The 27,921-nt window shown below is 37.9% G+C and overlaps 1 protein-coding gene across 2 annotated transcripts in view; it reads right to left on the bottom strand.

Moving 5' to 3' along the window:
* ALKBH8 (alkB homolog 8, tRNA methyltransferase) overlaps nt 1-27,921 on the bottom strand; it is a gene marked incomplete at its 5' end in the record, with an annotated part of 70,435 nt that overhangs the window by 19,166 nt on the left and 23,348 nt on the right. For both annotated transcript variants that reach the window (XM_081240452.1, XM_081240453.1), the window contains 3 exons: nt 492-748; nt 3,982-4,133; nt 16,003-16,109. In XM_081240452.1, the coding sequence (XP_081096578.1) occupies nt 492-748; nt 3,982-4,133; nt 16,003-16,109 (516 nt within the window). The remainder of the gene's footprint in view (nt 1-491; nt 749-3,981; nt 4,134-16,002; nt 16,110-27,921) is intronic.

Genomic DNA, 27,921 nt, shown 5'->3' with positions numbered 1-27,921 from the left:
CCTGGAGGGGTGGGATGGGGAGGGTGGGAGGGAGGGAGATGCATGAGGGAAGGGATGTGGGAACAGATGTATATGTATGACTGATTCACTTTGTTATAAAGCAGAAACTAATTAAAAAATTAAAAAAAAAAAAGATGGATGAAAATATCTTCTTTATACTTCTCATACTTACAAGGAACTAGGAAAGAAAATGGTTTCTATAAAAATCCTTCATAACCTGTAAAGAGTTTTATAAATATAAGATAGTTTTACTGATAAAATAATCTTCTTAGAAAGCAAAATCTGAAGGGACCAAAAAAAAAAAAACTGCCAATAATGGCATGCCCATAAATTTCTAGAGGAATAAAAAAGAATGGGAGTGTTCATTAATTTTCAACCTGTTGGTTACAATTTTCTGCAGTGACCTAAAAACACAGCATTATATCATGACAAAGCTGATAATAACCCTTACAAATAAAGCAAAAAGAAAGCCAGAAGCAACAGTTACTTGCCATATATAACTCCTTATTGATGCCAAGATACTTTCCATTTCCACATCCAATATCAGCAACTAGTGAACCACTTGGCAAAGCTTTCAAAAACTCCACGATGTGTGGCCAAGGGGTATGTCTCGTGCTGCTAAAGTGTCTAGCAATTTCTTCATAAACTTGATGGACATATTCTTGCTCCAGTTGTGAGGCTTCTTTATCATTCTCTGGAAATGATGTGGGAGTCTCCTTCATCTGGCTGTCACAGAACAAAGGGTAACCTAATGAATAAAAGAAAGCAATATAAACCATTTACTTATTTGTTTTTTAAATTTATTTTTTGGCCGCACCACGCGGCATGTGGGATCTTAGTTCCCCGACCTGGGATTGAACCCACGCCCCCTGCATTGGAAGCACGGAGTCTTAACCACTGGACCACCAGGGGAGTCGCTAAACCATTATTTTTATCCAAATGATTCATAAGGTGTGATTGTTTTCTCAAAAGAAAAAGCAAATCAATCCACGTTTGATGACTAGGGTTAAGTAGCCTCTGATTTATCAGTTTAAAAAAGTAGTTCTTACCTAGCAAGTCCAATTATGTATGTGAGGGGTCTAATGTAAGAAGGGGTAAATCCATTTGAAACAAAATATGACTGTAATTCTGCATGCCTTATAATGCAGATGCCTATTTCATCTTGGGATTAAGGGTCCTCTTATTCAGGAAAGCATCTTGATGGGCCTGGTGTAACCAGAAGAAATTTAGCAAGTAACAGGATTTAGGGTTTTTGTCTTGGTAGGAGTTCTGGGTACCCTAGGACTCTCAGAAGAAGAACCAAACCTAGAAACAAAGTGTGATTTGGTAATAATCACAAGATTTAATGAATACTGTTTGAAGTGGTTTACATATATTGTCTCAATCCTCACCGTAACACTATGAATAGGTACTATTACATTCATTTTACAGATGAGGAAACTGACACACGGAATATTAAATAATGATCCTAAAGTGACGAAGATGGTAAATCATAGAGTCAAGATTTGAACCCAGGCAGTGGAGACTCCAGAATCCACATTCTCAATGACTACACTGTGTTGCCTCCTTCAATAGAATGAGCAAATCCTAAGGAGAACACCAGCAAGTAGAGGAGATGACAGAGGAAATTTAGGATACAATGTCTCAAATTAATTTTGAAGTGTTCCCTTTTCTCTGCAATAATGTCTAATATTCATTTCAAATCCTTGCCTTTTCTCGGCTATGCTATAATTTCCCTTTGTCTGCAGCCAGTCTGTGGCACACAACATGTTTTTATGGTAGTATACTAGAGAATAAAGGAAGAAGTAGTGTTCCCAGAGAAACCACAGACAAGACTTAGCAATAATTAAAAATCATGTGGGCTTCCCTGGTGGTGCAGTGGTTGAGAGTCCACCTGCCGATGCAGGGGACACGGGTTCGTGCCCCGGTCCGAGAAGATCCCACATGCCGCGGAGCGGCTGGGCCCGTGAGCCATGGCCGCTGAGCCTGCGCGTCCGGAGCCTGTGCTCCGCAACAGGAGAGGCCACAACAGTGAGAGGCCCGCATACCGCAAAAAAAAAAAAAAAATCATGTGGCAGCAAAGAATTGATGGCTTCAGGAATTTTCCCTAAATATAACTAGAAGATTCCAAACCTTGAATGGGAGTGGAATTATCTAGTCCCTACTAATGTGTAAAGTGAAGCTCTAAACACTTTATGTAGACGTTTAAGAAAAGGGTAGCCCCAGAAAGCTTGAGAGCTCTAAAACATACATGTGGAAACAGATGGGTTACATTATGTTGGTCACCTCAGAATTACAATTACACTACAATATACATTACAATTATCTTAAACTGGTCTTGCTAAAAATTTTATTCTCTTGGAAATTATGAACATCTCAGTTATGTAAAGGGAGGATCACTTAAATCCACAAATTTTGACCAAAAGTATCCAAAAGATGGCCTTGAACTTTTAAAAAATCTGTAAACTGAATATATAATCAGAGCTTCTTATAGCATCCCTTAAATTAATGCCCATAACAAAAAAAACATTTGCATAAGAAAACTAACTTGTCTCTTCTACTAAATTTCAAGTTCCTTGAGAACAAGAGCCATGCTTTATTTTTCTATACCTTGTAAAGCTACTGGCAGTGTTAGACATTCATCAAATACTAAATAAATTTTTTTTTTTTCTTGCGATATGCGGGCCTCCCAACAGAGGCCTGTTGTGGCCTCTCTCACTGCAGAGCACAGACTCCGGACGCGCAGGCTCAGCAGCGATGGTTCACGAGCCCAGCCGCTCCGCAGCATGTGGGATCTTCCCGGACCGGGGCACGAACCTGTGTCCCCCGCATCTGCAGGCGGATTCTCAGCCACTGCGCCACCAGGGAAGCCCTAAATAAATATTTTTTAATTGATAAAAAAATTTTGTTTTTAAGTCCTCAATGACACTTTTAGCAAAAGAAACAAAAACCTGTTAAAACCTATTTTAAGCTTCACTAACATGAAGATATCAAATATAAAGATTCCAAGTTTCCTAACAGAATAATATCTTGTACATATAATAAAGATTTTAATTTAAAATGTTTTTAACATGACTAAATCCAAAATCTCCTGCTAAGATACCACCCGTAACTGAAACCACCAGGATGTAAAAAGCTCATAACATCACTGTCATTATAAAATATTATTTATAAAACACAAGGGGTTTTTATTTGAGTCCAAGAAATACAGGTCATGATGTACTTATACAGACAATTCAAAACAGCATCCTCGACAAACTGTTTTTTTTTGTTGTTGTTGTTGCTTTTGCGGTACGCGGGCCTCTCACTGCTGTGGCCTCTCCCGTTGCAGAGCACAGGCTCCGGACGCGCAGGCTCAGCGGCCATGGCTCACGGGCCTAGCCGCTCCGCGGCATGTGGGATCCTCCCAGACCGGGGCACGAACCCGTGTCCCCTGCATCAGCAGGTGGACTCTCAACCACTGTGCCACCAAGAAAGCCCTCCTCGACAAATTGAGCACTCCTTTCCAAACTGACTAAAACAAACACTGTTTATCCCCCTAAAGTTATCCACTTACTATAGAACAATTTGTCATCTCCAACTTCCCTGTTAGGTTAATGAGAAGTAATTGAGAAATGTGACAAGCTGTTTCCAAAAAAAACTTATTTTTGTACAAGTGATATTTTAATGCCCCCAAACTGTAGTATTCTTAACCATCATTACAATAAATAGAATATTTATTTAGAATCCAACTATGCTCAAGTACTATGTTTGAGGAAAATAAAGATGAGTAAGATGCAGTCCCTGCCCTCAAGGAATATAAACCTAACCATGGAGGTGGTTAAGAAAAGTATATGTAAGTACAATACAAGGCAAAACACGGGAAATGCCATTAGAGGAGTTAAGACAAAGTTCTTCTCAGTTCTTATGGGACTTTAAAAGATTTTCATAGTAGATTTACTCATAGTAGATTTTGCAGGAGAACCAAAATTATACACTTACTACAATTACAAGGTGTTTGTCTCACTTTCCTAAAGGTAAATGATGTCCGTATTCCCCTCTTGCTTAAAGTTAAGTCTTCAACATCTCCGGTGATAATTCCACTTTTGTGACTCCTGGATGCTTGAACAGTATCAAATTTTCTGGGTGTGATTCTAAAAACAATAGTCAAATTAGTTTATTTAACACTGTATTCAGAAAAATATTTCAGGTCCTTTAAAAATATTAAGCGAATAGAGTAAATCTAGAAGAATTTATTGCAAATATCTATTGGATTCCCTGAATTGCTAAGCATTGTGGAAAAAAACAAAGAAACAGAAGTCTTTGTCTCTTAGGAAATTATCTCCAGGGTAATCATTTACAGCTAACAAACTATGCAAGGGGAAAAAGAGAACAATAACAAATGCTTAATTAATACCAATGCCGAAGAAGAAAAAAAAAGAAACAGATGGGACAAAGGGGAAACAAATAGATAGTAAATTTAAATCCAATTATCAGTAATGTTAAATGTAAAAGGACTTTAAATCCAGTTAAAGAACAAAGAATTTCAGATTGGATGTTTTTAAAAATCCAACTATATGCTGATTACAAGATACACACCTTATAAATAAGGACAGAGGATGGTTGAAAAATGATAGAAAAAAAAGATACAACATACAAAAAACAAATATTTTGCATACACCTAGCAAAACCAAAAGAAAAATGGTATAGCTATACTAATCAGACAAAGTAGACTTTAAGGCAATAAGTATTGATAGAGATAAAAAGGAACATTTCATAATGATAGCAGGGTCAATCCAACAGAAAAATATTATGTAAAAACCCTATATATTTGTACGCACCTAACTAATAGCACAGCCTCAAAATATATAAAGCAAAAAGTGAAAACAAAATCTAAAAGGAGAAATAGACAAATGCATAATTATCACTGGAATTTCTAATATATCTTTCTTAGTAAGTGAAATCTAGCTGCAAGTCAAGGACATCAACATCAGAAAACAACAGATAATGGAACAAAAAAGTATATGATTAACATAGATAAAATAAGTAAAACAAAGATTGAAAACTAAAGAGAGAAAAGTACAAGCCATTGTAGATTATAAGAAAGTTTAAAGGAAATCTTGGAAGTAAGATCAAATTTTTGAATGGGAAAAGGAATCATTTAGTAAGAAAATATGGCCTTTTCAAAGTTAAATTTATAGAGTGAAATGCACAGATCTTACGTGTACAGTTCAATGAATTCTGACAAATGCATACAACCATGTATCCACCATCCCAATCAAGACAATTACCCAAGGAAATTCCCTCGTGCCCTTTTCCAGTCAGTCTTTCCCCGCCTCAAAGCAACCACTATTCTGATTTCTATCCGTATAGTTTTGCCTGCTCTTGAATTTCATATATAGTTGGCACTATTTTGTATCTGGCTTTGTCCATTGAACATAATTTTGAGATTTAGCCTTGTTGCTGTGTGTTGCAGCAGTTCACTGTTTTTCTTTAATCACTGAGTAAAATTTCATTATATGAACATGCCATAATTTATCCAAAATCTCCTGTTTATTGATATTTGGCATTCTTAGTTTGGGACTATTACAAATAAAGCTTATACACATCTTTTTCAGATATACACTTTTATTACTCTTGGGAAAATACCTAAGAGTGAAATTGGTGGGTCATAGTGTAAGAAACTACCAGTTTTCCAAGATGGTTGCACATAATTTTACACTCCCACCAGCAACATATGAGAGTTTCAGGCTGCTTGACATTCTCACCAACACTTGGTATTGTCTAAGTTTTAAATATTAGCCATTTTAGCAAGTAGCAAGTGATATAAAATTACAGTTATAATTTGTATTTCTCTGATGACTAATGATATTGTGTTTCTTTTCATGTGCTTTTTAGCCATTCATAGATCCTTCTGGTAAAGGATCTGTTCAAATCTTATAACCAGTCTTTTGTTAGATATATGTATTGTGGATATTTTTTCCCCCATGTATAGCCTGGCTTTTCATTTTCTTAATGCTGTCTTCTGATAAGCAGAACTTTTAAATTTTGATGCAGTTATTTTGTCTTCTTTTTACAGTGTTCTGAAACCTTTCTAAAATAAAAACTTTGCCTACCCCAGAGATGCAAAAGTATCCTCTTGTATTTTCTTCTAGACATCTCATAGTTTTTGTTTTTACATTTAAATTTATGATCTACCCCATATTAATTTTTGTGAATGGTATGAGGTATATTAAGGCTCATTTTATTTCCACATAGATCTCTGACTGTCCCAGCACCATCTGTTGAAAATTTTCCTTTCCACAATGAATTGCATTGCCGTCTTTGTCAAAAATCAACTGACACTATATCTATGAATATATTCTGTCCCACTGGTCTATTTGTCTATCTGTACAACAATATTACACTCTTTTGATTAGGTAACTTTATATGCAGTAAATCTTAAACGTCAGGTAGAATAAATCCTGCAACATTGTTCTTATATTCAAGATTGTTTGGATTATTCTTAATCACTCACGTTTCCTGGTAAATTTTAGAATCTGCTTATCAATTTCTACAAAATAAGTCCTTTAAGATTCTGACTGGAATTATACTAAATCATTAGATCAATTTGGGAATAACTGATACCTTAACAATATTAAGTTCCCTACCCATGATTATGTCATCTCTATTTCTTCATTTATTTTGGTCTGTAATTTCTCTTACCAGTGTTTCGTGATTTTTAGAGTATATGTGTTGTATATCTTTTGTTAAATCTATTCCTGAGACTTAAATCTTCTAAAGCCAAGTTTTCTGCTTGACCCACTCTAGCAAGGTTATCTGCCTACAGAAGTGGGTTTCATACTCACAGGGAATGTGCCAGGCATGAAAGATCTCAGCAAATTTTTAAAAAGCATAATTTTATACTAAAGTTGTTGATACTGCTTTATCAAGAATCAGATATGTTGACTACACATCTAGAAAAGAAAAAGATCAGCATATAATTGAAGTACAAACCATGTCTACCAGACAGACCACAGTAGTCTGCCCACCACAACTTAAGGACCCAAGCAGTCCACATAGAGGGAACCCCTAGAGCATATAGCTCTGGTGTCCAGAGGGCAGTGTGCTGCTGGGCCCCAAAGGACACTTCCTAGGTAAGACCACTTCTCTGAGATTGAGAAATATAACCCAACAAATACATAGAAATAAAAACAGCAAATTAGGCAAAATGAGGTGACAGAGGAATATGTTCCAAATGAAAGAACAAGATAAAAACCCCAGAAGAAGAACTAAGTAAAGTGGAGATAAGCAATCTAACTAACAGAGAGTTCAAGGTAGTGATTGTAAAGTTCATCAAAGAACTCAGGAGAAGATTGGATGAACAGAGCGAGAAGTTAGAAATTTTTAACAAAGAGTTAGAATATATAAAGAAGAAACAAACAGAGCTGAAGAATACAACCACTGAAATAAAAAATACAGTAGACAGAATCATCAGTAGATTAGATGATATATAGAGAAATGGATTATCGAGCTGGAGACAGAGTAGTGGAAATCACTCAAGCTGAACAGAAAAAAGAAAAAAGAATAAAAAGAAATGAGGACAGTTTAAGAGACCTCTGAGACACATCAATTGCACTAATATTCACACTATAGGGGCCCCAGAAGGAGAAGAGAGACAGAAAGGGGCAGAGAACATATTTGAAGACACAAGAGCTGAAAACGTCCCTAACCTGGGAAAGGAAACAGACATCCAGGTGCAGGAAGCACAAAGAGTCCCAAACAGGAACAACCTAAAGAGGACGACACTCAGACACACTGTAATTAAAATGGTAAAAAATGATGATAAACAGAGAATATTAAAAGCAGCAAGGGGAAAGCAACAAGTTACATACAAGGGAACCCCCATAAGGTTATAAGCTGACTATTCAGCAGAAACTCTGCAGGCCAGAAGGGAGTGACACAATATATTTAAAATGATGAAAGGGAAAAATCTACAACCAAGAATACCCTACCCAGAAAAGCTTTCATTCAGACTTGAAGGAGAGTTCAAAAGTTTTACAGACAAGCAAAAGCTAAAAGAGTTTAGCATCACCAGGGCAGCTTTGCAAGAAAGGCTAAAGGGACTTTTCTAAGCAGAAAAGACCATAAGAAATATAAAAACTGTGAAAGGAAAAATCTCATTGGTAAAGGCAAATATACAGTAAAGGTAGTAGATCAACCACTTATAAAACTAGTAGGAAGGCTAAAAGATAAACCTAGTTTTTTAAAAAAAGCAAACATGATAAAAATATGATCAAGATGAAATTTATTATCTATAAAATTCTAGTGTAAATTAAAGGGAAAATAGAAAACAACTGACTACAGTTCAATCTATGTGCCACTGCAAAAAAAAAAAGATTAAGAACTCAATAATAGGCAGAAGATCTGAACAGATATTTTTCCAAAGAAAACATACAGATGGCTAATGGGTACACGAAAAGGTGCTCAACATCACTAATCAGTGAAGTGCAAATCAAAGCTACAATGAGATTATCAGCTTAGACCTATCAGAATGGCTATTATCAGCCCGGACATGGAAGCAACCTAAGTGTCCATCGACAGATGAATGGATAAAGAAGATGTGGCATGTACATACAATGGAATATTACTCAGCCATAAAAAGAAACAAAATTGAGTTATTTGTAGTGAGGTGGATGGACCTAGAGTTTGTCATACAGAGTGAAGTAACTCAGAAAGAAAAAAACAAATACCATATGCTAATACATATATATAGAATCTAAAAAAAAAATGGTTTTGAAGAACCTTGGGGCAGGACAGGAATAAAGATGCTGATGCAGAGAATGGACTTGAGGGCACAGGGAGGGGGAAGGGTAAGCTGAGACTAAGTGAGAGAAAGGCATTGACATATATACACTACCAAATGTAAAACAGATAGCTAGTGGGAAGCAGCTGCATAGCACAGGGAGATCAGCTCGTGCTTTGTGACCACCTAGAGGGGTGGGAAAGGGAGGGTGGGAGGGAGACACAAGAGGGAGGGGATATGGGGCTGACTCACTTTGTTATACAGCAGCAACTAACACAACAATGTAAAGCAATTATACTCCAATAAAGATGTTTAAAAAATTGGGGAAAAAAAAAGAATGGCTATTATCAAAAAGACAAAAGTAACAAGTGTTGGCAAGGATGTGTAGAAAAGACAATGCTTGTACACTGTTGGTGGTTATATAAATTGGTGCAACCCTTATGGAACAGTATGGAGATTCCTCAAAAAATTTTAATATAACTACCATATAACAAAGCAATTCCACTTCTGGGTATTTATCTGAAGGAAACAAAAACACTAACTTAAAAAGATATCTGTACCCCCCATGTTCATTGCAGCATTATTTACAATAGCCAAGACATGGAAACAACTGGGCATTATGCTAAGTGAAATAAGTCAGAGAAAGACAGACAAATATCATATGATCTCACTTACATGTGGAATGTGAAACAAAAATAAAAATAAAACAAACTTATAGATACAGAAAACAGATAGGTGGTTTGTGGGGTGGGTGGGGTGGGGTGAAGTGGGGTGGGGGAAGGTGTGTGAAATGGTAAATGCGGTCAAAAGGTATAAACTTCCCGTAATAAAGTAAATAAGTCCGGGTGCTGTAATGGTGTCTATAGTTAATAATACTGTATTGCATATTTGATAGTTACTAAGAGAGTATATCATAAAAGTTCCCAATAAAAGAAAAAAACATTTGTAACTGTGTGGTGATGGATGTTAACTAGACTTATTGTGTTGACCGTTTTGCAATATATATAGAGAGAGAATCAGTATGCTGTACATCTGAAACTAAACAGTGTTATATATAAATAAAATCTCAATTAAAAAATCAGAATTTCCAGGCTGACAGCCTCTGAAACTGTTTACTTTTGAAACTAATTAATTCAGAGTATTGGAAAAGAAGTATTTTACAGGTTGTAACCGAGCAGGACCTTATGTGGCCTTCCCCAGACAGATCCCTCCCCCATATCCTCTGCTTTTAGCTCCTCTCTGAAGTACCTACATAATAGTATCTGATGCACATTTCCTGAATTGTTTTACAGATGCTAAAACCCCTACTAAATGAAAGAAATTAACTACTTGATGACCATGAGCACCCATGACCTACTGGCACCTAACGATTGATAATATTAACCCCTGTGACACCACCCTGTTACTTCAACATCAACCAATCAGAGAACTGTGCACAGGCTGATCACATACCCTGGGATGCCCCTCCCTCACCTTGTCTTTAAAAATACTTTGCTGAAACCCATTGAGGAGTTTGGGCTTTTTGAGCACTAGCTGTCCGGATTTGTTGTACAGTGCCCAACAATAAATGCTGCACTTTCCTTCACCCACAACCTGACGTCAGTAGACTGGCTTTTACTGCGTGTGGGCAAGTGAAACCAAGTTTGTTTTGGTAACAAGATCTTGATATTATTTTAAAAAGGATTTTCTTTCCCCCAAAATTAATTAATTAATTTTTTTTGCAGTACACGGGCCTCTCACTGTTGTGGCCTCTCCCATTGCAGAGCACAGCTCCGGACACACAGGCTCAGCGGCCATGGCTCACGGGCCCAGCTGCTCCGCGGCAAGTGGGATCTTCCCGGACCGGGGCACGAACCCGTGTCCCCTGCATCGGCAGGCGGACTCTCAACCACTGTGCCACCAGGGAAGCCCAAAATTAATTTTTGATTATTGAACCTGTATGCTACAACCTCGTATGCTATATTCAGTTATTAATTCTAGTACTTTGTAGATTTCCTAGGATTTTCTACATCTATAGTCATAAAGAGTTTTACTTCTTCCTTTCAAATACATATGATTTTCACTTCTTTCTCTTGTATTATTATACTAAGACATCCAATACACAATATTAAATAGAAGTGATGAGAGCAGAAATCCCTGCCATGTTCAATATTTTAGGAAAAAGCATTCAATATTTTATCATTAAGTATGATGTTGCCTGTGAGTTTTTCACTGATGCCCTTTATCAGAGTGAAGAAGTTTCCTTCTTATCCTAGTTTGCCAAGTTTTTATCATGAGTGGATGCTGAATTCTGTCAAATATATTTTCTGCATCCATCAAGATGACATGATTATATATTTTTTCTCTTTTGTTCTTTTAATGTTCAGTTTCCAAATGTTAACCCTATCTTGCAATCCTGGGATAAACTCCACTTAGTCTTGATGTGTTTTCTTTTTTATATATTGCAGGATTGGATTTTCTAATATTTTGTCAAGGACTTTTATCATCTCTGAGAGATACTGGTCTGTAATTTTATTTTCTTGTAATGTCCTTAACAAATTTTGGTGTCAGGGTAATGCCAGTCTCATAAAACGAGTTGTGAAATGGCTCTTTTAAAAGAGCTCATGCTAAAAGCAACTTTTTAGAAGTAAAGGCAAGCAAAAAATGCCTGAAATTATATGACTGTTACTCTAATAGCTGAAAATGATTAAAAATATGGTATTGAACAAAGTCAAGATATTTTAGAACAATGAATATCTTGAAACTCTTATTAGCAATTCTCTCTTGGGTACTAAGTAGTTCTCTATAATGGCTCTCTGAAGTCAATTATTTCACTTGCCTAGAGTTAAATCTTAGGCAAAGGTCAAGCAGTACTTACTGCTTTGGGTACCAATCTCAGATTTTTAGGAAGAGGTAATCCATATGTTAAAAATAATTAATTCTTTACATATCTCTGAACATCTTTTTTTCCCCCTGCACTTAAATTATAATCTAGTTGGGAAAATATTAAATAAAAAGATAAAAACAGGGCTTCCCTGGTGGTGCAGTGGTTGAGAGTCTGCCTGCCGATGCAAGGGACGCGGGTTCATGCCCTGGTCCGGGAAGATCCCACATGCCGCGGAGCGGCTAGGCCCGTGAGCCATAGCCGCTGAGCCTGCGCGTCTGGAGCCTGTGCTCCAAAACGGGAGAGGCCACAACAGTGAGAGGCCCGCGTACTGAAAAAAAAAAAAAAAAAAAAAAAAGATAAAAACATTTTTATAGATTTAAATAACAGTTCAATATAATAGAAAAGATATCACAAGCCAGTAGGAGACAATACAGTCTTTAGGAGTTAAGACAGAAATTATTTCAGGCTACTGCAGTCAGAAAAAGCTTTATACATTATAAAGGAAATAAAAGTTGAGCTACATGTTAAAAACAAGTGAACGGAAAGGAAAAGGAAATTTATTGCATTAAGAGTTGACAAAAGTCTGAAGGCTACAAGGCACTGTATAAATTCAGATGAAAGGGAGCAAACAAGTTTAGCTACAATGGTACGGTTAAGAGCACAGATCCTGAAGCCAGACTCCCTGGCTTTCTGATCTTGTGTCTGCCCTTTAATGGTTTTGTAACTTTGTACAAGTTATGCTCCAATTTCCTTTAAAAATGGGGACAAAACCATGAAAAAAACTTTCCACTGTGACTGTATGAGTTAAATCAGTTAATATATGTAAAGCTTTTAGACAATGCCTGGCACAAAGAAAATGCTCCAAAAATAATTTAAAAGGAGAGCTCACACAAAACTCGTGAACTAATGCAACCCAAGGTTAGTCAACTAACATAAATGAGTGAAGCAGGTAGAACTGTTTAGAAATATATTGTTTGCCACTAAACACATAGGAATTGTCTTCATTTAAAAAAACAAAGTGTTCTCTTCCATTTTTCTTAAAACACACGTTCCTGCTCATTCTACCTTTTTTCCCCACTTTTAAAACAGACATGAGTTTAAGAAATATTTAATTTTCACTTAACTCTGTTATTAGATAAAAACAACAGTACAAGCACAGTGATAAACGACAACTGATATTCAGCCATAGTTCAGGGAGTCATAGAAAGTGGTAGGAACTCTAGAGAATCTGAAAGTATAGGTCTCACCTATAGAAGGCCATTGATAGTCTCAGCTACTGCTGCCAAAAGATACTGTGATTTCAGATCTTCTCAATTTTCAAAAGAAGCTGAAAATTCAGATTCTTGTGTAAAAGCTCCTAATTTTCACGTGTAACCAATTTTTTAAAATGCCACAACAATGACCACTCCCACACCAGCCAAACAGCCTGACTGCTATATTTGACCCATGTGTTGCCAGTTTGCCATATTTGATTTAGGGCATGCTGGCTAGAATAGTAAACTATATATCAAATTAAAAGTATTTGGGGGCTTCCCTGGTGGCGCAGTGGTTGGGAGTCTGCCTGCCGATGCAGGGGACACGGGTTCGTGCCCCGGTCCGGGAGGATCCCGCATGCCGCGGAGCGGCTGGGCCTGTGAGCCATGGCCGCTGAGCCTGCGCGTCCGGAGCCTGTGCTCTGCAACGGGAGAGGCCACAGCAGTGAGAGGCCCGCGTACCGCAAAAAAAAAAAAAAAAAAAAAAAAAAAATATATATATATATATATATATATATATGTTTTTTAATCAAGGTTTATTTCTATAGTTTATATGTATTTTTAAGTGCACTAAATGTGCTTTTTCAATTTATCTTCCCTTCCATCCAGCTTCCAAGGAACCCGTCAATAGTTGATATACCATTTGTTTGGTCAGTCTCTCTCTGTTCCTATTTCTGTGTGCCTTCCCTTCCCTTCCCTCCCTCCTTCTCTCTCTCTTCTTAACACACACACACACACACACACACACACACACACACACACACGAATCACATTACAGATAACAGGTATCAGTGGAAGCCTTTAAAAATAATACTGAAGGGGCTTCCCTGATGGCACAGTGGTTGAGAGTCCGCCTGCCTATGCAGGGGACACGGGTTCGTGCCCTGGTCCAGGAAGATCCCACATGCCGCAGAGCGGCTGGGCCCGTGAGCCATGGCCGCTGAGCCTGCGCGTCCGGAGCCTGTGCTCCACAACGGGAGAGGCCACAACAGTGAGAGGCCCGCGTACCGCAAAAAAAAAAAAAAAAAAATACTGAAGGTTCTTTTTCCCCTGAAATTATTATAGAAAATTTTGATTCTAGAGGAGGGTTTAAAAATAAATATTAACCTGCAAGTCAATCTTCCAGAGATCCTACTCTTAACATTTAACATGAAAATAATCTGATCAAGATGATGTTTAGGAGAATTAATCTATACTATTACCCAGAACAAGTTAAAATATTTTCATAACATAGGCCCATAGAAAGTAATTTCTTATTTTGTATTTGTTGTACTGATATTACTCTTAAGTTTAAATGGTACCAATAGTAAAAATCCTTGAACCTAAAACCAAAGATATGTGAATATTCTCAAAATTACAGGAATACTTTAAACACCACTAGATCACATCACCATTTTCAATTACTGAAAGTTAAAAATATTTTAAGTGGCTGTGAAAAAGAAATTAGGCAAATTTAATCCTCAGTGCACAAAATCAGGCCATCTGTTTTTATGGCTCATTTAGGACAGGTTACAAATTCATTTACATGTTCACTTCCTTGAATTTTTATAAAAATGTATCAGCTAAAATCTCCAACCAGGGCAGTATTAATAAGTACAGAGCTCAGAAGTATTTTAAGTGACAATATATGTAAATTTTAGCAGTGTGATGCTTCCACCTCAAAAGGCTAAGGATTTATTCCTGCCAAAAGTGAATAACCCATTTCTTTCAGATTAGATTCAATCGAACAAACTCAAATTGAGGGTCATTCTGTAAAACAACTGGGCTTCTTAAAAGCATAAATGTCATGAAAGACAAAGAAGAGTTGAGGAATTGTTTCAAATTAAAGAAGACTAAAGAGAATTGACAACTAAGTGTAATGCAGGTTAATGGGTCAAATCCTAGATCAGAGGGAAAACTTACCAAGAGGTACTGACAGATTCTCTCCATGACCAAACTTTAGTCAGGTTCCTCTGAGCCCAAATAGGCCCTATCCTTGGGTATGTTCTAGATCTAGCCCCATTTTAGCAAGAATCCTGATAAGTCAGTTTAGCCTGAATCCCCCACCCTCGATATCTGATCTTCCTTGATGTCAGACCAAATTCCTTACCCGCATCTTTCCCCCAGGTGATGTCTGATCACCCTGGCCTGCCTTCAGCAAGAATCCTATGGTTGGTTTAGCCAGAATTCCCCCTTCCACTCATGTTTCCTCTTAGTAGTTTTCTATCCACTCACACTGCCCCATTCCCAACCCCAGGCTCCTTGCCTATAAAACTACATTTCTCCTTTTTGTATTGAAATTGAGCCCACTCCTATACTGAGGTCTCTTTTCCCTTGTTGCAATAGTTCCTGAGTAAAATCTGGTTTTGCTGCTTTAACTACTGTCAGGGTCTGGTTTTTCTTTGACAATACTATAAAGTACAACTAGCACAATTTCACGATGGATTGTATAAGAGTATGATAAGAGTATTTTACAATGTTGAATTTCCTGAATTTGAGGCTTACACTGCAGTTTCATAAAACAGGGGCTGGCAAACTTTTTCTGTAACAGGGCCAGATAGTAAATATTTTAGGCACAGAGGGCCACATACAGTCTCTACCACATATTCTTTTTTGTTTTTGTTTTTGTTCTTTACAACCACTTAAAAACGTAAAACCATTTTTAGCTCAAGAGCTTTATAAAAATAAGGGCTGAATTTGACTCACAAGCCATTGTTTGCCAACCCCTGATACAGACAATGTCCTTGCTCTTTAAAAATATGCAATGAAGCATGTAAGGGTAAAGAGTCATGATGGCTGCAACTTACTCTCAAATGATTCAGCAAAAATAATAATAATGATAACATGTGAGAGAGAAAACACACAGCAAAATATTCACAATTGGTAAATCTATGTGAAAGATGAAGGGAATTCACCATACTATGCTTACAACTTTTCTTTAAGTTTGAATTTTTTTCAAAATAAAAAGTTTTAAAAAAGCCATAGATGTCCCTGGGATTTTAAACCCAGAAGCCTCAATGTGCAAGCCTGGGGCCTCAATGTGCAAGCCTGGAGCATGGTTCTGGTGGCTCAGGAAGAAAAGAATGAGAACTTCCACAAAGCAAAAGGTATCCTTTCATCAAGGTCATTTCAGTACATACCCATGGGTCCAAAGGTATCTAGATTCTCCTGTCATCACCAGCAAACTCCTACAAGGCAGCATAACGGGCACTGTGACACCATCTGGGTGCTTAAAATCCATGACAATCTTGAAGTAAAGACAAAAGCATAAAGATCAATCCAAAATGTCATGTACTCCAAGAATAAGAACGATTCATTGATTCTGGCTATCTTTCTAGGCTAATAGAGATTAAAACATGGTAATGCTTATAGGATGGCATAGCACAGAGGTTCTCAAACTTTAGTGTACATAAGAATCAACTGAATGACTAAAAAACATATTTAATCCACAGAGAGACTCAGTAGATGTATCATGAGGCTCAGGAATCTGCACTTCTAACAGTCACCTAAGGAAATTATGATGCAGATGGTCTGAGGAGCATACATACACTATGCAAAACACTAGGGTAGTGGTCAAACACAAGGACTTAGGAGCTGAAACATTCATATCCTGGCTTTTTCATTTACTGGCCATATGACTCAGGACAAGTCATTTAACCCTTCTGTGTCCAGTTTCCTCAACTCTTACAGGATTGTTAAGTGGATATAAATTACAGTATCTGGCACATCATAAATACAAAAAACACTATTATTATTCATAGAAATATTAATAATTCATAATATAAGGGGAAGTAACTATTAGATGCAGATTCTCATATAATCCATTTGTCTTTAAAGTCATGCAACATTTTGTATTTTAGAGACTGATTTACAAGAGATAAACAAAGAACACAGAAGGATTTTCAGCAATTCTTCCAAAATTACGATCAAATATTATAAATAGCAACATATAAAGGTACAACAGTCAAGAAAATGTTTTTGTGCTCAGGAACCCAAACACTGATGACTTCAGTCTAAACATAGCAGCAGCTAACAAATGTGAATTTAAAAACGGTGTGTGACAGGGCTAAAAAATATTTAAGTGAACAAATCAATCCATCTGAAAAATAAATATGACAACCAAATATCAGTAGGATGAACATAATTTAGCATAGTACCTTCATTAAAGGTAAACTTAGCACAGTACCTGGCACCAAAGAAAGCATTCAGTAACTGTTACCTACTATTATTAATAATAATATTGGATCAAATTAGATAATGAACATGAAAGTTCTTTGTAAACTATACAAAATTATACAGATCTAAGCTGTTTTTTTCCCTTTCTCATCTGCCATTCCAATCTAAGTATCGAAAATAAAGTAAGATGATAAAATTTAGTTTTCCAAACAATTATCTGTTCCAAATGATGACATATAATTTCAAATAGTCATACTCCAAAAGTATTCTATTTTACAAACACTGTAGATAAATTCTGAAGTTTTGGGCATGAAATGAAACTTCCCTGAAATGTATAAATAAAAGAAGATGGACTGACAGACAGAGGGTGGTTAGATGAACAGATATTTAATAAAGCAAGTATATTAAAATGTTAACTGTAGCATCAGGTGGTGAGTATATAGGGATTTACTGTATAATACTATCAACTTTTCAGTATGAAAATTTTCATAATAAAACCTTAGGAAAAGGGGAGAAAACCCCACTGTGGCCCATTTTTAAGCCATTATATATAGGCTTCAATTTTCTGAACAGACACTAAGGTCCACACATAAGAAAAAATAATAGCGTATTTATTAATTACATTATTAGAGATGATCAGTTGTGGCTTAAAGGAATGAAAACTGTCTGGGTGAAAACTCTTGATGGGAAAATATTCTGAGAGACTAGACTATAACTCATTCATTAGACAAATATTTATTAATCACTGTGTGAGGCATCAAAGACTCCAATGGTGAATAAGAGACATATTCTCTGCCCACCTCGAGATTACAGTTTCTGGCTAATTAATATTCCACATGTTTTAAAAATACAAAATACATATATATTTGTGAAATTCAAACACATCCCCTCCTATCAACAGAGTAATGATTTTAAAATAGGGAAATCTCAGTTTAAACAAATGATTAGAAATGACAAGACAAATACAAACATGACACTAATTAATGTGGAAACAGTTGTGCTGAAATATAAAAGCCAAGTTTCAAGGAAGAAAAATACATTACCAAATAATCCAAATGTTATGGGAATTATGTTAGAAAATGTACAGAATACTTATTAATGATTATTATTGATGATCATTATTGATTTACTAGAGAAGCTCACAGAACTCAGGAAGACAGTTTACTTACTGTTTATCAGTTTATTATAAAAGGATATGATAAAGCATACAGATGAACATCAGATGAAAGAGATGTATAGGACAAGGTAAGGAGTACAGAACATCCATGCCCTCTCCGGGCACACCACTCTCCCAGCACCTCCACGTGTTCATCAACCTGGAATCTCTCCATACTACTGGGATTTTTATGGAGGCTTCCTCATGTGGGCATGATTAATTATTAACTCCATTACCAGACCCTCTCCCCTCTCTGGGGAGTTTTTGTGAATTTAAGGAAATGACTCTTATTTATAAAATTAAATGTACGTTTTCTATGAAAATCAAATTTTCCTTAAAATATTCCATCATAAAAATAAAGTATTATCAATATCATCACAGTATCTGTATCTGAAATATAATGCGTGTGGGACTTTCCTGGTGGCGCAATGGTTAAGAATCCGCCTGCCAATGAAGGGGCCATGGGTTCGATCCCTGGTCCGGGAAGATCCCACATGCTGCGGAGCAGCTAAGCCTGTGCACCACAACTACTGAGCCCACGTGCCACAACTACTGAAGCCTGCGTGCCTAGAGCCCATGCTCTGCAACAAGAGAAGCCACTGCAACGAGAAGCCCATGCACCGCAATGAAGAGGAGTCCTCACTCACTGCAACTAGAGAAAGCCTATGCGCAGCAACGAACAGGCAACACAGCCAAAAATAAATAAATAAATAAATAAACATATTAAAAATATATATAATGCTTGTTAAAGGCCAAAAAAAAAAAAGATTTTTTTCAAAAATTCACTAAGGATTCACAATGAATAATGCTTGCCAGCAACTGCTGAATCATTCTGCCCTGTGACAGCTTTGCACCACAGGAGCTTTTTCCAATTATTCTTTTGGCTTTACCTATATTATTTATTTTCTGAGATGGCAGAGTCAATAAAGATCAAGTTCCCAGCAAGCTCATGGCAAGACAGGAGGGAAGGGGGCAGGGCACAATCATTAAAAGAATGACACAGCCATTGAGGATACAATAAAAACTAATCCGCCTAATTAGGCCCAAGATGGCAGAAGATTTGACTTCCAGTAGACCTTGAGCCTTATTATAATGCATTAGCTTACTGTAATGCAGTAGCATGCTAAATGACACACCCATAGGCACAATGATGGTTCCCAGGCTGACCATAAAAGACCAAAAAGTGGGCTGTGGCCCAGTTCCTGGAAATCTCCATCCCTTCTCCAAAACAGTTAGAATATTCCTCCCACTTGTTAGCATATGTAATTACCCAGCCCATAAAAACTAACCACCCCCACAGCCTGGGACCCCTGCCTCACCTTCTGAGACTGACTACATTCTGTCTATGGAATATGTCTCTCTCTAAACAAACTTTCATTTACTATGGCTTGCCCTAGAATTCTCTCCTACGTGAAGCCAAGAATCCTCACTTGGTAGCCCATCCCAGGAACTCACCCAAGACCTGGGACATGACCATTCTCTCACACCTCCTTCTCCTGCAACAATGGGGCATGACTGAGGATAATGTTCAGTTCAAAGCAAACAAAGAAAAAACCCTAGACATTCTGATCTTATAAAACCTTTAACACAACCAAAATACAACAGAAAAAAAACCCCAGACACAGCTATCACTCAAGTATTTACTCAAGTAAAGATAAGATGCGGGGACTTCCCTGGCGGTCCAGTGGTTAGGACTCCGGGCTCCCAATGCAGGGGGCACAGGTTCAATCCCTGGTCGGGGAACTAAGATCCTACATGCCGCATGGCACAGCCAAAAGAAAAAGAAAAGGAAAAAAAGATAAGATGCGTATCAGAAGGTACATGAAACAGATCTCCTCCATGTTGGCTAAACAGGAAAATGAAAAAATATATTGCTACTGGGAACACTTCTGAGAAAGAAGACAAACTTAATCCTGATCCTTATTGGTTAAAAATAGGCTGAGACCTTTAACCTTTTGAAACCCTTCAGGGTATATCAACGAGAGACAATAAGAGGTAAAGAACGATGTGTGATTTATACAGAACAATGAAAGCTGAGAGGACAGAAGTGACTATATTTAGCTGGAGAAAATATTCATACCTGAGAATTTAGCAGACTAGAAAGAAGTCCACCCGTTTCCCATAGCCTGCCAAATCTACGTTGCCTTAACTGGACCCACCTGTAACTGAGCAGGACCCTATGGGGCCTTCCTGGGACAGATCCCTCCCCCATATCCTCTGCCTTAGCTCCTCTCTGAAGCACCAGGATAATAGTATCTGACGCATATTTCCTGAGTTTTTTACATGCTAAAACCACCACCAAAGGAAGAAATTAACTACTTAATAATTATGAGCATGTAGCCTCCAAACCATCTGGCACCTAAGGATTGATCACCATCAATCAATCAGAGAACTGTGCAGAAGCTGATCACATATCCTGGGACACCCCTCCCTCACCTTGCCTTCAAAGAAGCTTTTCTGAAACCCTTCAGAGACTTTAGGGTTTTAGAGCATGAGCCACCCATCCTCCTTGTATTGGCACCTTTACAATAAATGCTGCCATTTCCCTCACCACAATCCAGTGTCAGTAGATTGGCTTTACTGCATGCGGGCAAGCAGACTCAAGTTTGGTTCAGTAACAAAATGAAGTAAGTTTGCTTTTTATTTTAAATAGCAAACAAGTGATTCCACGTACCTCATCATGGCCATGTCTGCCATGTTTGCACACGTGAGAAAGGAGAAAAGGAAAAAGGGAGACAGACACAACTGCAAGGATACAAGACTGAAGCTACAAACTACTTACAAAGGAAGAAATACAACAATATCAAAAATGACAGGGGCTTCCCTGGTGGCGCAGTGGTTGAGAGTCTGCCTGCCAATGCAGGGGACACAGGTTCAAGCCCTAGTCTGGGAAGATCCCACGTGCCGCAGAGCAACTGGGCCCGTGAGCCACAATTACCGAGCCTGCGCGTCTGGAGCCTGTGCTCCGCAACAAAAGAGGCTGCGACAGTGAGAGGCCCGCGCACCGCGATGAAGAGTGGCGCCCGCTTGCCACCACTGGAGAAAGCCCTCGCACAGAAACGAAGACCCAGCACAGCCATAGATAAATAAATTAATTAATTTTAAAAAAAAAAACCTTCCTCTCCCTGTTATAAAAAAAAAAAATGTCTGTTAACATACATTCCCTGGATTTATAAATATAGAACCCACCATATCATGAGATAATTAGTCCATTGTGAGGGAGAAGAGGAACCCTGAACATTTTTAGTAAAACAAATATAACTTTTTGTCCTTCTACAAAAGATGATACTCCCAGAAGTATACTTTCCTAAGCTGAAAAGTAGCTGAAAGAGAAGCCTGTGGTATACCATATTTTTCCAAAGCAGAGGAATTAATAGGAATTTTGCCTAGGATATGTTGGAGACCAACAGCTGCTGTTAGTGACCTTTAAATCTCCTACCTATATTACATAAGTCTGCTTAGTTTCCATCCTTTAAGAAAAGTTAAAATCAAGGACCACAACAAGCCAGTTTCCCAACACTAGGAGCCATGAATTCATTTGCTAAATTCTTTGAAAACTGGAATCTCAAGATTACCAAGTCTTGTGAAACTTAAAGGAAGGAGACAATGGCAGTAACAACACACTCTGGAATCAATACACAGAACATAGGACCTCCCATGTAAAAATGACTACAGAAAGAAAACGAGCTCTGCTCCCTTGTCCTACAGTCAGAAGCAATTTTCTAAAGTACAGGCCTTAATAGTCTTATCAAGAGGGGGAAAAAGATCTCATACATGAAGTTGAGATGGTACCTTATGGCATATAACAGTGATCTGCAAGTAGTAGATGCAGCAGCTAAATACCATTGGGGCCCAAGGAACTTATTTCTCACTGCTTCTGAGAGAGGGTGTAAGAAGCTGAGCATCATTTGGTGTTTCCAGTGTGAAAACTTTACTAGTTGATCAGATACCATGAATACATTTAGGGGACATACCTGGGAACTTGTCTACAGTATTGCCTATGTGAAACAAGCAAAATTAGATCCGATTAAAAGTTTAAAAGAAAACACCACAGACAAATCTACTCTAGAGCACAATGTCAGCAAATTCCACCTTTCAAACACAACTCTACCTTACAAAACTAGGTAGGTCTCAACAGCTGAATAATAGATTCTGCCCTCTCTTCCTCTTCACCCCCAAATACAGATGATTTTTCAATGGTTTTATATGGCTGAGCTCAAGAGGAATGTAAAATTAAAAGAGAAGGCATCTTTTAGTTTAATGGTCTAAGCACATTGCCAAATGCCATAAAAGAGAGCAAAATATACATTGCATAACAGAAAAATAAGCTTGAAAATGAACAGATGCCCAATTAGAGGCACTTTAGCCATCACTGAATATTCAATAGCTTAAACACCTATGAGATAACATGATCATGCTTATGTGTTTGCAGTGAGACCACTTGCTATCAGCTCTCATTTATCACACTGTGGTTTCATTTGTTTGCAGGTACTGTGAAGTGAAATCCACCACCATCCAAAAAAGGACTCTCAAAGCAAGATCAGTCACAAACCACCTCAGTAAAATTAAGTTTTCCTTTGTACATGATAAGGCTACATAGGTAATGAAACATTTTAGCTTAAATAAAAATTTTTTGGATTTTATCCTTATTTACTTGTTAGATTCTGTCTAGTAGATTATATTCCACAAATATTTTGGGGTGAATAAATGAATGAATAAATTCATCATAAATAATTTATTTGAAAAAATAGGTGGTGTATCTTACATTTTTGGAGAGAAGGCTTCCTAATTCCATTTATTTATGTCCTGGGCTTTCCTCCTTAAGCAAAATAAATCACCAGATTCATATACACAGATAACCAAAATAAGACAGCTAGCACAACAAGAACAATAGTAGTCATATGTATATCTATTCCTGAGGACCTGGCTATTCCTCATAAGGAAAAACTTACTTACTATAGTACCTACCTCAGGCCTAGTATAGAATAGGTGATTGCTACACAATGAGGTATCACCTCACACCTGTCAGAATGGCGATTATCAAAAAGAAAAGAAATACCAAGTGTTGGCATGGATATGGGAAAAATGCAACCTTGCATGCTCTTGGTAGGAATGTAAATTGGTTCAGCCACTAAGGAAAACAGTATGAAAGTTCCTCAAAAAATTAAAAATAGAACTACTATATGATCCAACAATTCCACTTCTGGGTATTTATTCAAAGGAATAAACACTAACTTGAAAAGATATGTGCTCCCTCATGTGCATTATTTACAACAGCCAAGACATGGAAGCAACCTAAATGTCCATTAATGGATGAAGAAAATGTGAGATACACACATAAACACACACACACACACACACATTATTCAGCCATAAGAAAGGAAATTTTGCCATTTGCGACAACAGGGATGAACCTAGAGTGTATTATGCTAAGTGAAACAAGTCAGACAAGAAAGACAAACATTGGGTTGGCCAGAAAAGTTCATTCCTGCTTTTCTGTAAGATGTTATGATCTCACTTATATGTGGAATCTAAAAAAAACGTAACAAAGATACAGAGAACTGGTGGTTCCAATGGGGAAGAGGATGGAAGGATGAGTGAAATAGGTTAGGGAGATTAGGAGGTACAAACTTCCAAACTTACAAAATAAATTGGTCATGGGGATATAATGTACAGCATTACAATATTATTGACTATATTCTGTATCGCAACATATGGCAACTAGGCTTATCGTGGTAATCCTCTTACAATGTATAAAAATATCAAATTTCTATCCTGTACACCTGAAACTAATATAATATTGTAAGTCAATTATACTTCAATTTTTTTCTAAAAACTGGGAAAAAAAGTATATGCTTCCAGAGACACCAAATGGAGATAACAATTACAGGAGATTATCAGTGCAACTAGAGGTAAGTTTTCCCCTCTTTACAAGTTTTAATTAAAAACTATAGAGGGGGGCAGAGTCAAGATGGCGGTGTGGGAAGATGCAGAGTTCACGTCTCCCCATAACTGGGGTGCCTGCCAGACTCTGGTCGGGGAGCCCAACACCCAAGGAAGATGGTAGGATGTGGGGGAACTGAGGCAGGGAGAAGTGGAGGTTGGACAGGACCGGCACCGCTGAGGGGTGGCTGAGAGGGGACAGGGGTTCCTATGCCTGGAGGGACCCTCAGGGGCTCGGATCAGGGGGGAGTGGGCCCAGCATGTCCCCTACCACATTGGCTGGGGAAGTCTGCCCGGTTCTCAGGCCGGGTCCTATGCCCTCAGAGGTCCCCTCCAGGCTGGGTTGGTCCTGGGGGAGTAGGAGGGAGGCCGGGAGAGATGGATAGGCAGGCAGAAGGAGCCCTCAGGACCAGAGGAGCAGGAAAGGAGCAGCGGGCATTTACCCCTCCCACTTGGGCACGGGGAGCCTGCTGACCACCCAGGCCAGTCCCCCGCCCTCCAAAGCCCCCTTCAGGCCTCATGGGCCCTGGGGGCATATGAGGGAGGCCGCGGAGATCAGCAGAGGCAGGTGTAAAGGGACCTCTGGGACCGGAGGAGCAGGAGAGGAGCGGAGGGCGTTTGCCCCACCCATTCAAGCCCAGGAAGCCTGCAGGGCTACCAGGGCAGGGTCCCCCACCCTCTGAGACCAGGGACAGGAGGCACTCCTGAGCCCCTTCTGTTCTGTTGAGCTTAAGCCCCACCCCCCACCCCACCACAGCCTTTCCCAGCCCTGTTGGTCCTAAGCATAGGCCCACCCACTGCCCAAACATCACCCCTGCTTAGGCCCCACCCTCCACAGCCAAGGCCTCTCCCACCTTTTTTCTTCTTTTTTTTTTACCATCCCGCAGAACTTGTGGGATCTTGGTTCATGAGCCAGGGGTCGGGCCAAAGCTCCTGCAGTGGGAGCTCTGAGTCCAAACCACTGGACTAACAGAGAACCTCAGACCCCAGGGAATATTCATCAGAGTGAGGTCTCCTGGAGGTCCTCACCTCAGCACCAAGACCCAGTTCTACCCAACAGCCTACAAACTGCAGTGTTGGAAGCCACAGGCCAAACAACCAGGAAGACAGGAACACAATCACACTCATTAAAAAAAGGAAAAAAAAAAAAAGAGAGAGCAAAAAAATATATCACAGATGAAGGGGCAAGGTAAAAACCTACAAGACCAAATAAATGAAGAGGAAATAGGCAGTCTACCTGAAAAGGAATTCAGAGTAATGATAGTAAACATGATCTAGAATCTCAGAAACAGAATGCAGACATGGATTGAGAAAATACAAGAAATGTTTAGCAAAGATCTAGAAGAATTAAAGAACAAAAAAACAGAGATGAACAACATAATAACTGAAATGAAAAATACACTAGATGGAATCAATAACAGAATAACTGAGGTAGAAGAACGAATAAGTAAGCTGGAAGACAAAATGGTGGAAATAACTGCCAAGGAGCAGAATAAAGAAAAAAGAATGAAAAGAATTGAAGACAATCTCAGAGACCTCTGGGACAACATTAAATGCACCAACATTCAACTTATAGGTTCTCAGAAGAAGAAGAGAAAAAGAAAGGGTCTGAGAAAGTATTTGAAGAGATTATAGTTGAAAACTTCCCTAACATGGGAAAGGAAATAGTCACCCAAGTCCAGGAAGCACAGAGAGTCCATACAGGATAAACCCTAGGAGAAACACACCAAGACACATATTAATCAAACTAACAAAAATTAAATTCAAAGAAAAAATATTAAAAGCAGCAAGGGAAAAACAATAAATAACATGAAAAGGAATCCCAATAAGGTTATGAGCAGATTTTTCAGCATAAACTCTGCAGGCCAGAAAGGAGTGGCAGGATATACCTAAAGTGATGAAAGAGAAATACGTACAACCAAGATTACTCTACCCAGCAAGGATCTCACTCAGATTCGATGGAGAAGTCAAAAGCTTTTCAGAAAAGCAAAAGCTAAGAGAATTCAGCACCACCAAACCAGCTTTACAACAAATGCTATAGAAACTTCTCTAGGCGGGAAACACAAGAGAAGAAAAAGACCCACAAAAACAAGCCCAAAACAATTAAGAAAATGGTAATAGGAATATACATATTGATAATAACCTTGAATGTAAATGGATTAAAGGCCCCCCAAAAAAGACACAGACTGGCTGAATGGATACAAAAAACAAGACCCATATACGCTGTCTACAAGAGACTCACTTCAGACCTAGGGACACATAAAGACTGAAAGTGAAGGGATGGAAAAAAGATATTCCATGCAAATAGAAATCAAAAGAAAGCTGGAGTAGCAATACTCGTATCAGATAAAATAGACTATAAAATAAAGACTGTTACAAGAGATAAGGAAGGACACTACATAATGATCAAGAGATTAATCTAAAAAACAAGATATAACAATTGTAACTGTTTATGCACCCAACATAGGAGCACCTCAATACATAAGGCAAATGCTAACAACCATGAAAGGGGAAATAGTAACACAATAATAGTGGGGGACTTTAACACCCCACTTACAGCAATGGACAGATCATCCAAACATAAAATATATAAGGAAACACAAGCTTTAAATGACACAATATACCAGATAGATTTAATTGATATTTATAGAACATTCCACCCAAAAGTGGCAGAATACACTTTCTTCTCAAGTGCACATGGAACATTCTCCAGGATAGATCCCATCACGGGACACAAATCAAACCTCTGAAAATTTAAGAAAATTGAAATCATATGCAGCATCCTTTCTGACCACAACATTATGAGATTGGAAATCAATTACAGGAAAAAAACTGTAAAAAACATAAATACATGGAGGCTAAACAGTGCACTACTAAATAACCAAGAGGTCACTGAAGAAATCAAAGAAGAAATAAAAAAATACATAGAAACAAATGACAACAAAAACACAACGACCCAAAACCTTTGGGACACAGCAAAATCAGTTCTAAGAGGGAAGTTTATAGCAATTCAATCTCACCCCAAGAAACAAGAAAAATCTCAAATAAACAATCTAACCCTACACCTAAAGTAACTAGAGAAAGAAGAACAAAGAAAACCCAAAGTCAGTAGAAGGAAAGAAATCATAAACATCAGAGCAGAAATAAATGAAATAGAAATGAAGAAAACAATAGCAAAGATCAATAAAACTAAAAGCTGGTTCTTTGAGAAGATAAACAATATTGATAAAGCCAGACTCATCAAGAAAAAAAGGGAGAAGACGCAAATCAATAAAATTAGAAATGAAAAGGGAGAAATCACATTTGACACCATAGAAATACAAAGGATTATAAGAGACTACTACAAACAACTATATGCCAATAAAATGGACAACCACGAAGAAATGGACAAATTCTTGGAAAGGTACAATTTTCCAAGACTGAACCAGGAAGAATTAGAAAATATAAACAGACCTATCACAAGTAATGATATTGAAACCATAATTTAAAAATTTCCAACAAACAAAAGTCCAAGACCAGATGGCTTCAAAGGCGAATTCCATCAAACATTTAGAGAAGAGCTAATACCCATCCTTCTCAAACTCTTCCAAAAAATTGCAGAGGGAGGAACACTCCCAAATTCATTATATGAAGCCACCATCACCCTGATACCAAAACCAGAAAAAGATATCACAAAAAAAGAAAATTATAGACTAATATCACTGATGAACATAGATGCAAAAATCCTGAACAAAATATTAGCAAACAGAATCCAACAACATATTAAAAGAATCATACACCATGA

Source organism: Mesoplodon bidens, assembly GCF_964165515.1.
Source record: "Mesoplodon bidens genome assembly, chromosome: 7".
Classification (NCBI taxonomy): domain Eukaryota; kingdom Metazoa; phylum Chordata; class Mammalia; order Artiodactyla; family Ziphiidae; genus Mesoplodon; species Mesoplodon bidens.
This window is presented reverse-complemented; position numbering and strand designations above follow the sequence as displayed.